The sequence below is a fragment of the Orbicella faveolata genome, unplaced genomic scaffold, assembly GCF_042242905.1.
Source record: "Orbicella faveolata isolate gen_17 unplaced genomic scaffold, um_ofav_v1 contig_48, whole genome shotgun sequence".
In the NCBI taxonomy this organism is placed as follows: Eukaryota; Metazoa; Cnidaria; class Anthozoa; order Scleractinia; family Merulinidae; genus Orbicella; species Orbicella faveolata.
The window spans coordinates 2,013,617-2,027,167 of NW_028301578.1; the positions used below are offsets into that span (position 1 = coordinate 2,013,617).

General features: G+C 39.1%; 1 protein-coding gene and 2 non-coding genes across 5 annotated transcripts; all 3 read right to left on the reverse strand.

Annotated features, from left to right (window-relative positions):
* Positions 1–542: 542 nt before the first annotated feature.
* Positions 543–11,273, reverse strand: LOC149095909 (uncharacterized). Of its 3 annotated transcripts, XM_089281099.1 has the most exons (9): positions 10,802–11,265; positions 7,600–7,764; positions 6,711–6,850; positions 4,772–4,913; positions 4,079–4,249; positions 3,263–3,442; positions 2,877–2,936; positions 1,974–2,070; positions 543–1,007 (listed from the first exon to the last, which is right to left on the reverse strand). In XM_089281099.1, exons 1-9 carry the CDS (start codon positions 10,881–10,883, stop codon positions 914–916), a joined length of 1,131 nt encoding a protein of 376 aa, XP_089137225.1. In that variant the 5' UTR covers positions 10,884–11,265; the 3' UTR covers positions 543–913. The 3 variants fall into 3 exon arrangements, with proteins under 3 accessions (XP_089137225.1, XP_089137226.1, XP_089137224.1); XM_089281100.1 differs by lacking the exon at positions 4,079–4,249 and having other exon boundaries at positions 10,802–11,264; XM_089281098.1 differs by lacking the exons at positions 543–1,007; positions 1,974–2,070 and having other exon boundaries at positions 2,473–2,936; positions 10,802–11,273.
* Positions 11,274–12,146: 873 nt separating this feature from the next.
* Positions 12,147–12,219, reverse strand: Trnar-acg (transfer RNA arginine (anticodon ACG)). Its single transcript has one exon. It is a non-coding gene; the product is annotated as a tRNA-Arg (tRNA).
* Positions 12,220–12,472: 253 nt separating this feature from the next.
* Trnar-acg (transfer RNA arginine (anticodon ACG)) lies at positions 12,473–12,545 on the reverse strand. Its single transcript has one exon. It is a non-coding gene; the product is annotated as a tRNA-Arg (tRNA).
* Positions 12,546–13,551: the final 1,006 nt, after the last annotated feature.

Sequence of the window (13,551 nt, forward strand, 5' to 3'; positions counted from 1 at the left end):
ATAGATGAACTTGCCTATTGCTCACTAAGCTGGCACAATTCAAATAAACTTACAAGTTACATACAGGCAGCAGATGACTCAAAACGTAATGACAGCCCTGCATAACACTCTGCACTATCTGAGATTGTCTCACTAGGTTGTTTTTCATACAATTTGAGTGTGTTTGCATCCCGATTTCAACACTCACTTATTTGGGCATTGCGTAAATTTTGGGGTCCCCAGTCCGAAGGTACCCGTACGCCTATGCACAACATAAAGGTGAGAAAAAATTGCCCACCCACGCCCTACACCCTTCAAAAATAACGGTCCAAAGTACCTACCTCGTGTTTTCCTTAACGCGTATCCGATGCATTCCCTGTCGTTCCTCTATATGTACGTTATAACGTGTGCTCTCTGTGCGTTTTTGTTTTTGTGTTTACATTACATAAAAATCAATAATCATGTTTTAGAGATTTGAAATCCCATTTGATGTTCAACTGCATGTTAGAGACTATATTTCATCGTACGTGTTGATTTTATACAAGAGAATAAGGACTAAACACTCAGTATTTACTTTTTTTATTCATGAACATTCTTAAATAACTTAACATAAACTACGTCTGTTCACGTATAATTAAGCTAAATAACATATGAACCTGAGTAACAAAACTGAAGACAACGACGGTATTTTCTAGTTAAAATTGAACTCCGCTAACTCGAACTCTAAAGGGAGACAAAAAATCATTCGAGATGTAACCGATAGTAAGTGACTAAAAAAGTATATGCAAGGGAAAATTATTTGAGACGAATTAGTTGTGAGGTCCAAGCAACCAAGTTCGATATAACGAGGTTCTATTGAAATTTTAATACAAAATCGCCCATTTGAGCATTGTCAACTCGGTTATCTCGGAAAAGTTCTTTTGCTGTTTCTACGTCAAACTTTAGCCAAATTCACACTTGTCGTTGCAATTTCTTCATGATGATTTGCCATCCTGTCGTTGCTCTTGTTCTCTATGGAATTGTTGATCCTAAAATAGAGATAAAGTTAGACAAAATTGTTCTTCAATTTTACTGGGAAAAAAGGAGATACCTATAAAAATTTTCCGGAATTTCCAGAAAAGAGGATAACCTTCCGAGGTAAACCGACATTTTTTGGGAATTTTCTTATAGAGAATTTCCGTTCCAGTTGACTTTCTTCCCGAAATTTCCGGAATTTTCGTTCGGTTGAATGGTTCGCTTTTCGGAAATTCAACAATTTCCGGACTTGCTGGAAACTTTACCAGGAGATTTCCCTACCCATTTGTTCCCGTTTCGAAATTTTCGGATTTTTTGGTTGAATGGCCTATGGAAAGCGCTTACTTTGTCTATCACTTACATTCGTGATCGCTCCACTGTAATCAAATGTAAAACATTGGTTCATGTTTTTGGCTGGGCGTCTATCAAGTTATCGACGCTCAAGTTTGACAGCACTGCCAGACTAGAAGCTAGAGATGCAATTTTGTTCCCAGGACTTCTTCCCATTTCTATGTGAAAATCCCTGGTAACTAGATTGTGGCGATGCCTAGTCTTAATACCCTGTACCTCTCATGCATTTCAAACTCCTGCGTCCATCCATAACTCGATAGACCCAAGTTAAACATGAAACAATTTTTAACATATACAATTCGAGGAACAACTGCCGTTATTGGCAAATCTTCGTTGATGCATTCGAGAAAAGTCTGCAGTTTTAATAATTCATTCAAAAATTTCACACGCGATCGAGATTCCTCCAAAGTTTCGTCCGCGGGGGCGGTCTGTCTTAAATAAAGTTGTAGGAAAGTAGTTAAACGATTTTTTTTTTCTTTTATCAGCGTACTTGTTCAGTTTTACATTTAAAACTGTAACCAAAGAAAGCACTGGTAAAAATATAGGAAAAATGCATAAATTTACAGCCATATCAGAACGGTCCTTGAGTACGCTATATAACTGAACTCTTTTTCATCTCTGACCCTTACCTGTTGTGTTCATATCTCTTGTGCGTCACACAGATTATAGCCACTGAAGTGACGATAACAAGCACCAAAGCCACCGCTAACAGCAACATAGGAATAACTAAAGCAAAAAAAAAAAAAAAACCAGTAGTTAAGACTCGATTACACATGGTTAGGTCGGCTCGTGCCAATCCACCATAGGAGGACGGATGGCGGCTGTACATTCTACCAAAATGCCTTGCGAACCTAACACAGCCTACAGGGCACAAAGAAAGCCCAATTTTTGCAATATTTGTCCCTGTACTAAGGACATTGAGTAGCTTAGTTTTGAAGATTTTATAACGTTTCTGCACGTTTTTATGAACGTTGTTAAGGGTTTTCGTGCGCTAAGAGCTATGGGTAAATGTACCAGTCGCCATCTTTTTTCCTACGGAGGATTGTTACCGCGCATCCTTACTGCACACGCAATTCGTATCGCAACGTCACATCACGTTGTATGACAAGCGCGCGCTAAGGAAGACATCTGGAGGGGCAAGTTATTATGTGTTTTTTGCCAAGGCCTATTCTACCTCGAGGAACGACATCAACTACAAAAGGTTACTTCGTGGACTTAGTTGTGTTGAATTGAGTACGTATACCTGATCTTAATTTTACCAACGCAGTTTCTTCAATTCCTGGTAGTCGACGTGTGTTAAGATCGTCTCAAAATAGCAAAAGCTTGTAAAAACGCAAGGTCTTCAATGAGCCTTACTTCAAAACGAACGAGCACGCCGACGACCCCCCATATTTTTATCTTTGCCTTACTGCGAATGCACGGCAAGTTAAAAAAAAAATTATATGTACGTAGGAACATTTTGGCCGCGAACGTTCTTAATAAAAAAATTGTTTGAAATCTGCTACGCCTGCGATTAAAGCTATGTAACTTACAGTATTTATTTTTGTCTTTCCCGTCGTCTGATGAGCGTGCTACGGTGTCGGCAGGCTCCCCTAGAAAATTAACATCGAAACGTTAACATAATCTTCCTGTATAACTACCAACTATGGCAAAAGAAACGAGAATTTGTATTTATAGAAAAAAATATCCCATCGCGGTTATTTCCCCTTTTGATAGACTACCAGTAAATTATACTATATCTTAGGCTACAATTTTGAGTGGCTTTCAAATCAGCTGTCAGAATAAGCGTTTGCAAACAACCATCTGACATTGATGACATGGGAGAAGCATAAGGTATTTTCTGCTAAATATTTGGCTAATATGCCATTTCAATCACTCAACAACTCTGCAAAGAAAAGCTGAAAAAAGCAACATTTACCTTGCGGATTGCAATCTACTGTGAAGCAGGTTCGAACGTCTGCGGAAGAGCTGCTCTCACAAAGTTTCCCGCCATGCATAGGGGATGGATTAGTGCAAGTTCGTTGGCGTAACTCGAATCCAGTCCCACAGGAGACACTGCATGAAGTCCAGTTCGACCAGTTAGAAAAACCGCCATCAACTATCAATAAAATGAGAAAGTAATGTAAAACAAGAAGCCTTCACACTGAACTAGCGGTTACTTTGTTGCTGAGCGAAAACTTTATGTAACGTTGCACCGTATTATAATATTCATTTAATATTTATTTACCGTAGCCGGAATAGCTCTGTCCAAACCACCGCCCCACCAAAACGAGATGATAAAAGTCTTTTCTTTCGTACTTAACAACAACAACAAAAGAGACAGCTTTTAAACAGACTGGCCTCTTGTAGTGTCTAACCCAAGAATTTTGGCTTTATTAAATAACGATCAACAATATATTTTGTTGAGAATGGCACATCCATCATCCTACGTGTGCGGGGTATTGAGTATTGAGTATTGGGTACCGACAATTAAGCGTTGGTACGTAAGATAATAGTTGCGCCATTGCATTTTAAATAGCTTTTCGCGAGTATGCAATGTAGTCTCCAGTGAATTGAGAGGCCCTGTCCTAGTCAGAGTGCGACCTCAAAACAGTGCGGTTTCTCCCGGTTTCTCACGGGCATCAGCCGTATACCAAGCGCGTTTTCATAAGCAAGCTAGAGAGTACATAGCCTCGTACGCGCAATTTCTTTGACACATATGAAAGGAATATGAGAGTAAGGGTGGAATACGCGCCTGGGCATGATGTTCCTACACACTCCTTGATCTGGATTGATTCTCCGATGCAGTCTTTACCGCCATTAGCCGGAGCAGGATCAGAACACGTTCTGTAGCGAACGCTGGTCCCTTTACCACATGAACTGGAACAATAAGTCCAATCTGACCAGGGAGTATAACCTCCATTCACTAAAAATAATTGTTAACAGTTGATCATTTGCCACAAAAATATTAATCTTGCGCTCGATAAAACAAACGTAGTTAAGAAAACCATTTAAACCGGCAATGATTACGTCTCTTAGGCCCCATCCACACTGCGCCGGAGAAATTTGAAAACGAAGCTTTATTCCTAAACAATGGTTGCACCTACTAGTTCTAAACTTGTCAGAATTACCACGTGCTTTATCGAATGATTGCCAGTAAAACCTTAATCAATAGGTTGATTTGGATTCCTAGAATCTTCATCGTTTTGACGCGGTTAATAGCCCTTTTCACGGTTACCTTTGCTCATTTGCATTACAATAAAATTTAGCATGTATGTGAGGCAATTTCGGGCTATTTTGTAGTTTTAGCCCGAAATTGCTTCGCATCCACGTTGGATTACATTGTAATGCAAATGAGAAAAATTAACCGTGAAAAGGGCTATTGCACGACCATCCATTACAAATATATAGTCAGTTTCATTTGCTCTCGATTCGCATATATACATACCTGGTACACATCCATATAACTCTATCCTCATGCAGATATGACCATTCCATTCAGAAGGATAAAATATTACAGTTTGCATCTTGGTTCCATTAAGTGGAAAGTACACAATTTCATCTCCATCTAATGGCGTCGGTCGAAATACCTAGAATAGAAAAAATTAACACACACCTTTTCAGCGAGCGGTGTGAAACTTTTCATTTAGTGATGGTTTCTATATTCTCGTTATCCGTGTGCTAATAATAATTTCGGTGAATACTTCGTGATCAGGCAGCGGACGAGGTAGTCTGCGAGCAGGCTATCATCGTTGCGGCACGAGCCAAGCCGTCGGCGAACGAAGAAAGCGTAGTGGGCGAGCGAAGCGAGCCGGTGAGAATGAAAGCCTGCAAGGACGATGTTGTTTTCTGAATGCAGCCCCTCGGAAGGTGCCAAGATTTTGACATCTCGCTAGCTAGATGTGTCCAATAATTAGCCAATAGAAACTGAGAAAAACATGCATCAACAAATATGACAGCAAACTGCACGAGGAGACTTTTAGTTCTTTTAGCTCTAGTTATGCAAATAATACTTGTGTTTTGCCGCTGGCAACGTTAGACAAATCTTTGACATTTTTAATCGCGGCACAATCTAAGCCAAGTGATTTTCTCTCATTTATCTGATCCTGAATTATGCTGGTTAGCATAAGTCACTAACACTACAGTATCTGAAGGTTGTACATGGCGAACTTTCTTGATCGTCATTGCAGTTGCAAACAGTTGAAATATAAACCTTTTACCGCATCCAGTTGGCATAACCGAAAAAAAAAATCCCTTCCCTCTAAAAGACAATTCACAGCTTTACCATGTTCCTGTTTTAGATCGACCACGATATTTGCTTCGAAGAAAAGTTTTTAAAGAGCTTTCAGGACAAATCCCACACTTGGATTCCTACATGGACGCCACGTTTGTGTTTGATAATCGCTGCTGGTTTTGGTCATATTAATAGGACCTGTCATTTTTCACCAATCAGAATGCTGCGTTCGTGGGCGAACGCGCTGTATTGGGAAAACAGTATGTACCTTTCGTGCAGGCTCTCATTTTTTTTACCAGGCCCCTCACCGGCTTGCTTCGCTCGCTGACTCATCTCTCGCGACTTTGCTCATGAACTTTGCTCCCGCTGCAACGCACGATAACCTGGTCGCAGGCTGAAATAACACAACCTAAACAGACCTTACAAACGTGTACGCATTGCGGACCATGTTTCCATTGTACAAAATGACAGTCTATACAGCCAATACAGATACGTGGAGCTCCAGAATTCGAAAGCTATGCGAATGAAGAATGAAGCACCGAAGCTCTACTCACGTTCGTGTTTTAGGTGCGTTCCTTTGGGGTGATCTGGATCAGGATTAGTGATCCGTGATCACTCAGATCATGGTACATCAAAGGAACCGATGAATCCACTCTGGTCACGGATTTATCGGTGTCTTTCATGCACCATGATTCAAGTGATCTCGGATCACTAATCCTAATTCAGATCACCCCAAAGCAATGCATTATACTCGAAGACGACAAAGATACGCACATGCATGTAAAGCTGCAAATAACACTTGCACACATTGCGGACACAGTAAGTGTTTTTTTTTTTTTTTTTTTAAAAGATTCTAGTCGTCTTGATGTTAAAGTTGCTTTTGTTCAGTAGTTGAATTGCTGAAAGTCACCACTGTTGTAATTCGCTTAGAGATATAACACGAACTTAATCCACCGTCATTCAGCTAAGCAACAATTTTTGTTTAAAGGAATACCCAGTTCTAAAATAGAAGTCAAAGTTCTTCTACAGATTGTTTAAACACTCCACGCAGACATTATTTTGTCACGATGTCTTACGTGACGTGACAACGTACTGCGCGACGAGTCATGATCAGAAAAATTCTTTGCGTAATCAGTGACAGATTTTCAAGTACCTTTTGATTTTGATCCGTAGGGTAAATTTGCGGCGAGTTCTGATCAGCGTCAGATTTGTACCCCATTTTAAACTTGGTTACAAACTGACTGGTAGAACTTCTTCCTTGGAGCTCAAATCCTGAGAGGGTCGCTGGCTGGTCTGTTTGCGAAAAAAAATATCAGCATAAAGTCGCAAAAAAATAAAACACTTGTCAAAACGCACTGTTGCGCACAATGTTTGTTTTGTGCCTTTCGTTTAAAGAATTGTTCAAACTGGATCGTGCTCATGGATCGTGCTCATGCTCAAGTTGGATTGTGCTCATGTCTCCACCAAATGCAACGTGTGCACTTACTTTGGGCACAAAGTTGCCAAGGCAGAATCGCTTTCTGCTTATTCTACAACATTTCGCGGATGAAAGGTCTAACCTCGAGAATCCTCGCTCTTTTCACGCAAGAGCCCCTTCCGAGTACGAAATGCCGTAGAGAGTGGCGACTTCGGCTGAAAATGGTGAACGCTGTGATTCATATAATGCTGTGGCGAGTGCCCGAAGGTTATGATGTTTCTGGTTGGTTAGGAATCTTTCTAGTGTCTCTGAGTGGGATAAGCTTCTCTATCACAGGGTTACTTTATTGTTAAATTTGACCTTTAATAGACGGAAAAAGACTCTATGAGAGAGTTAAGTGTCTCTCCCAAGAACACAAAACAATAACCCTAGACAGGGCCCGTACCCAGACCGTTCGATCCAGAGTCCAGCTCAGGCCCACCCCTTCCATCAATTCGTTCATAACAGCAATTACAAGAGAGAACACAAATTATTTTCTGACTACAAACGTAGTTATTGTTTCTGCAATAGTTCACAACTAACAATTAAGTCCTACAAGACAAGTACATACTTCTAGTGTTCTCACCTAAAATGACAGCTAAATACTGTGCTGTGTTGAGAGCATTGGAGCACCAAGCATTGGAACTGTTAAGTACAGCATGATCTTCATCAAAACTGGAGTTTAGCGACGAGGTCACCCTGATCTCGCTTCCAACGATGGAATCTGTGAGTAGGGCTCCACATCCAGGACCTTTAGTAGTGGACCCCAAAATAATAATGTTTAAAAATAGTCACACTATTCATGAGATCAATCGATCAATCAACCAATCAATCAACAAATCAATCAATCAGTCAATCAATCAATCGACAGATCGATCGACCGACCGACCGACCGACCAATCGATCAATCGATCAATAGATCAATCGATCAATAAATCAATCGATCAATCAACCAATCAATCAATCAATTGATCAATCAGTCAATCAAACAGCCTTTATTCAAAGTGGGTGACACTTAATAGTTATAAAATTAATGAACTGGTAGCCATCTTGAAAAAAGCCAAGTAAAAGAAAAAAACATTTACAATTAAACCTAGATATGATTAAAAAGTTCTTAAAAATCAAGAGGAAGAAAAAAGGAGCAAACAATATGTACGATTAAGATTGAAAAAGCTAAGCTAAACTAAAGCTAAAAAGAAGATCTTGCTATGTAACTTACTGGCGATCTAAAATAATCATCTAGGAAAGGATTTAACATCCCACCCTTTAAAATGCTTGTACGATACATTCTTTAGAGTATTTACAGATATTAACAGAGATGAAATTACCACAACATCCATCTCAGTGCCTTATAAAAAATAGTTATATAAACATAGCTATATAAACTTAATTTAGATTCTAGTTCTAATTGGTACACATAGCATTCGGTACATAGCATACGGCATTCAGAGTGCGTTTTTAGCCGTAATTAAACGATAACTGAGAAATAGACACTTACTTCTTTTCTTAACCGTTACACACTTTTTAACTCTACGCAGTCTTCATTAACCATACTTGCCTTCCCCATCCAGCCATACCATATTTTTATAGGTTTTAGTAGTTTGAAGGTATGGAAACAATGGGTGCAACTGCCACCCTCCCCTTCCTCTCTCCCCTTTCCCACCTACCCCGGGATGGAATGCTAGTCCATACCGTATCGCCTGCTATTTCATCAGAATTTTTTACGAGCCTCACAACACTTCGCCAGATATTATTGAAAATGAAATAAATAACATGGCATTGCTATTCAATGTTGCAGAAACCCTTTTCCACTTTTGCAGCGTAATAAAATCCACCAAAACATTGCGCCTAATTTCATATCACAGGTCAGCCATATCGTGAAAGTTGGTTATCCAATCTCTAAGTCACAACAATCTGTTCCTTCTTTCGGCGACTTTTACTCTCTGAGAGCATAAGTTCTAAACGGCTACGGATTGTTTGCCTGCTTAATCCCTCGGTTGGCGTCCCCAGTTTGGTTACTTCAAGTAGTATATCAAACAGTCGAGACAGTGTATCCTCGGAATATGCAAACACCGAGAACACAGTTGAAAATGCGACGCGCAGCGGAGTATTTTTGACGAAATTCGAGGTGTCTGGATAGCCGATGAAACACTGTCTCGACTGTTTGATATATCTTCAATCGTCAAAGTCTATGCTAATTAAGACCGGGTATCGAAACCACCGTCACGGTCATGATTAATGAGTTTGACAAGTAGTTAGCAAGACAACTTGGGTGCAGCCTTGCCGACGTCCCTTGTAAATGTCGCACGCACTTTTGCCACGAGATTAGAGGGTTAATACTATACCACGACAAGTATAACATCTAGAAAATTCTTGAACGCCTTTTAATAAAACTAGTCTAGCCTGAGTTAGTAAGTACCCCCGAGGCAGTACAAAATAATTAATAAACGACAAACGACGCAAAGTTTAAAATATATAAACAATGAAATACCTCCTAGGTACATTTAATTAATGGCGTAAGTCTTGCTACTGCAGGATCGTAAAAAACTCGAGTGTGTATTTTAAAAGAAATCGTTAATTAGCCCTTTCCAGCTCCAGATATTAACCTTATAATATCGGAAACTCCTGAATGGTGATGCACGAATGTTAAAGGAAGCATTTCGACAACAGTGAACTAAGATAGGAAGACCATCAGAATTGATTATGGTTGGATAGGAGACAGAACTTTATGTGTATCTCAGGCACCCTAAAGAAACGATTACAACCACGCCTGTAAACGAGTGTACCTCGCGTGTCTCTTCAGTTTCAGCACTGCAGTCTAAAATAAGCATTGTTAAGACCGGGATTTATCTCGATAAGTCTCTGTGCTAATATTGGATTGTCTGAAGTATTTCACACATTTCCTGCGACAAAAGCTGTTAGAAAGCGAAGTTAACAACAAGTCTACTGTATTTAGCTGTGGTTGAGATCAGAGATATATATTTTACGGATGGAGAAATTAGAGCATTAAGCACAGTTGAAGTTGGTTAACGTAAAAGAGTACAACCAAGAGTATAAATTTTCTCTTGTAAATCTTGATTATTGGCTTTGTCCTTTTAGTGAAAGGCTCCGGCTTTTTTTTACAAAAGGTAGCCCCTGCTGTGTCGCAACACGTCCCTTACCGTGTCGAACAAGTCGACTTTCATTCTGGGCTCTCAATCAAAACTGTAATATAATGGCGTCCACAAACGACAATTGGAAATAATTTCGAAATACAATTATGCTAAAACGATAATGTGGGTCTAAGCAGCAAGGTTAGCCAAGAAATTTAAAAGATGTGACAGCAGAATATTGCACTGTAGGCTAATCGGGCTATCGAAAAATTTTCCTGAAAAGAAAATCAATTGCTATTGATATGAAACCTTGAACGAGTTCACTAATGCTAGAAATTGTTTTGCAAATACGGGCATTTGTCGCCCAAATTGGTGTTTCGGTTTATAAAACTGTCTGAGCTGCTGAAAGTGCTCGTATTTTGCTTAGTGCATCAGTGTTAATGAACCATGCATGCAAAATGATCTCACTGCACGAATACCGAAATTATTTCACTGTTGGTATTGCACGTCAAGACCAGATAAAAAAAGCGTCCTATTCGGCACAAGTTCAACCAAGCACCGTAAATAATGTAAAACTATTAAAACCCAGCGGAATAAAGAAAAAACTGGCTATTACTGATAACATCGCAAAGTTAATTGTTAAGATTCATTGTTATTATTGCGTATTGACCAAGAAAGTCAATTGAAGATGTTTACCTTCTGGATGAGCAATGACAAGTCCTTTTATGGTTAAAGCAAAGCAGATAAATGCGTATATACTCGTCTCTAACAGCATCATTGCGGCCTATAAGAGTTTTGCAACGGACATATGTCGTTCAGACGCTTGTCAGTGATATTTTGTCCACCGATATGTTTCGTCAACTTAGCCATGCGTGATGACTCAGAACTTGTGAATGCATTTAAATGGTTTACGTCATTTCCAGAATACGTTTTGGCACGTTTTGGTACCAAAAAAAAAAAAAAAATTAGCAAGCTCTGGTTCAAAGGTAGGCGTATTAAAACAAAAAAAATGGGTCTTTATGGGCCTAACTTTGTTAAAAAATTTCACACTCCTTGATCGACTCTAGAATGTTGTCAGACCCGCTAACTGTAACATACATTTAATCACCGTGCCCCTAAGAAAATTTATAATATATTTTTAGATATAACACGATTATTCTAAAAGCAGCAAAAAAAGCTAAGCCTGGTTTTCACTACGACATAAGCACAAGCATAAGCATAATAGTAGTGAGGATGCCACCAATACAAGCATAAGCACAAGCAAATTAAAACGAAACAAAAGTTTCTGTTTTTCTTGTGCTTGCTCTTATGCTTATGTCACATGTGACCGCGCTGCTGAAAGCATAAACATAAGCATAAGCGAAAGCCCGCCATCTTAAAAGCTTGTTTTACTGTATCGAGGTGAGGAGGAGCGGAACCGAAAATAAAGCAATTATCCATTTTGTGCATGCCCACGTGCTCATGCTTGTGTCGCGACACAAGCATCGTGGGCGTCTTCACTGACGTTATGCGAATGCGTGGGCTGAACCAGGGTTTACAGAGCAGAATACAGTGCTAAATAACTAAAGCGATAGTATGACATGTCAAAACCCATTAATTAATGGGTCATTAATCTGAATTTTGGCTCTTTATTAGCTCTTTTTTAAGGTGGCTCTGAATGTATCTTACCATTGTTGATCTCAATTTGATAAGGTATAGTGGGTCACCGAGCTCGTTCAAGTTAAAGATACTTAAAGCTAGAATTAAGGTTTTTGTGACCAGAACTGTTATGTCCATGGTAAAATACAGCGTTTGAAAAGAACAATTACGTGTTATTTTACATGTTACTTTATTCATTCCTTGAGAATGGCGTCATGAGGTCGCCGATACATCGGGACATTGGATCCTTAGGTTTTAATTGCTTGTTATTTTTAAAGCATTATTTTAAAATAATTACATGTTCGATGCTATTTAATGAAGACCGATCAAATGGGAAACAGTGGCTGTAAAGACCCACAAAGTCTTATTTCTGGAAGGTGCTGCTCACTGTAAGAAAAATAGTCGACCCCGCCAGGATTCGAACCTGGAATCCCCTGATTCGTAGTCAGATGCCTTATCCATTGGGCCACGGGGCCGGACATAGTACAATTAATGTTTTTTAAAATTTATATCTGATGTTAACAATTGTTTATACGCTTTGATCACTGAAAAAAGAGACTTTTTGGCTGAGAGCAGTTATTCAAAACTAAAATGAAGAGTATATTTTTATCCCGGTTAATGCTTAAAAGGGAAAACTAATTATTCAAAAAATAACGACTACACTTTTATTATGAATGACTCAGATATTTCGAGTGCATTTAAATTTTTATACCTGACGGGAAAAAAAATCGACCCCGCTAGGATTCGAACCTGGAATCTCCTGATTCGTAGTCAGATGCCTTATCCATTGGGCCACGGGGCCGGACATATTATGGTCCGTCACAAACCCAGCAGGTCAAGCGCCTAACTTAGTTTTTATTTGTCTCATGTTAGCAATGGCCCTTTTCGCGGTTAACGTTTTTCATTTGCTTTAACAACAAGGTCATTCCAGATCGACTCAGTCAGGAACGTTTCCCAGACATGCTAGATACGCACATACATATAATGTTCAAGGTATTAAGTCTAGTTTTAAAAACCACAGGAGAAGGATAAAATATTTTTGAACTATAGCACGATATAGTTCAAATTCGGCAAATAGAACATTTACAAAATAGAATATAAAGCTGAAGAACGAAAACAAGAGTATAACCAGCCGAAACCCTAAATTAATCGGAATTTTAATTAGCGCAATACATTGTATATTAATTTATAAACAATTAAGGGGTCTTTGAATCTCTTTTGAAGAACTTTCTAGGCCTTGCTTTAAGTTGTATCGTATCATGCTGATCACAATTCGATAGTGAATACTGGTAAAACAAAGCGTTTGAAAGAACAACTACCTATTTGATGCCATCAATGAAGGCCAATCAACTGGTAAAAGTGGTTGTAAAGACCCACCAAAGAATTAGTTCTGGAAGTTGCTGTACGCTGTTGTGAGCCACCTTAACAATTTATGATAAAATTATTATTAATTCTTGATTCTGTCAGGATTAACTGTTTCTATTGGAGAGATCCGACGGCAAAGCGTGAGGTGTGAAAAGATGAGTACTCTTCAAGGTCGGCTTCGATTAATACAACCTTAACATTCCAAACACTGTATAACGTGACATTATTTTGGAAACAGATTCACCACAAACTTTGCTTTATATGAATTTTTAGACGAATTGTCTCCCTTATCATACGGCAGAGTGAGGTCAAGATTTGTTTGCCTAACATCAACGTGCCAAGGTAAGCTATTTACAGGCACTACTTTTCTATTACTAAGAAGAATTCCAAAAACGATTATGGAAGTCACTTTAAATATGCTGTTCAAGTCATCTGCAAAAAGA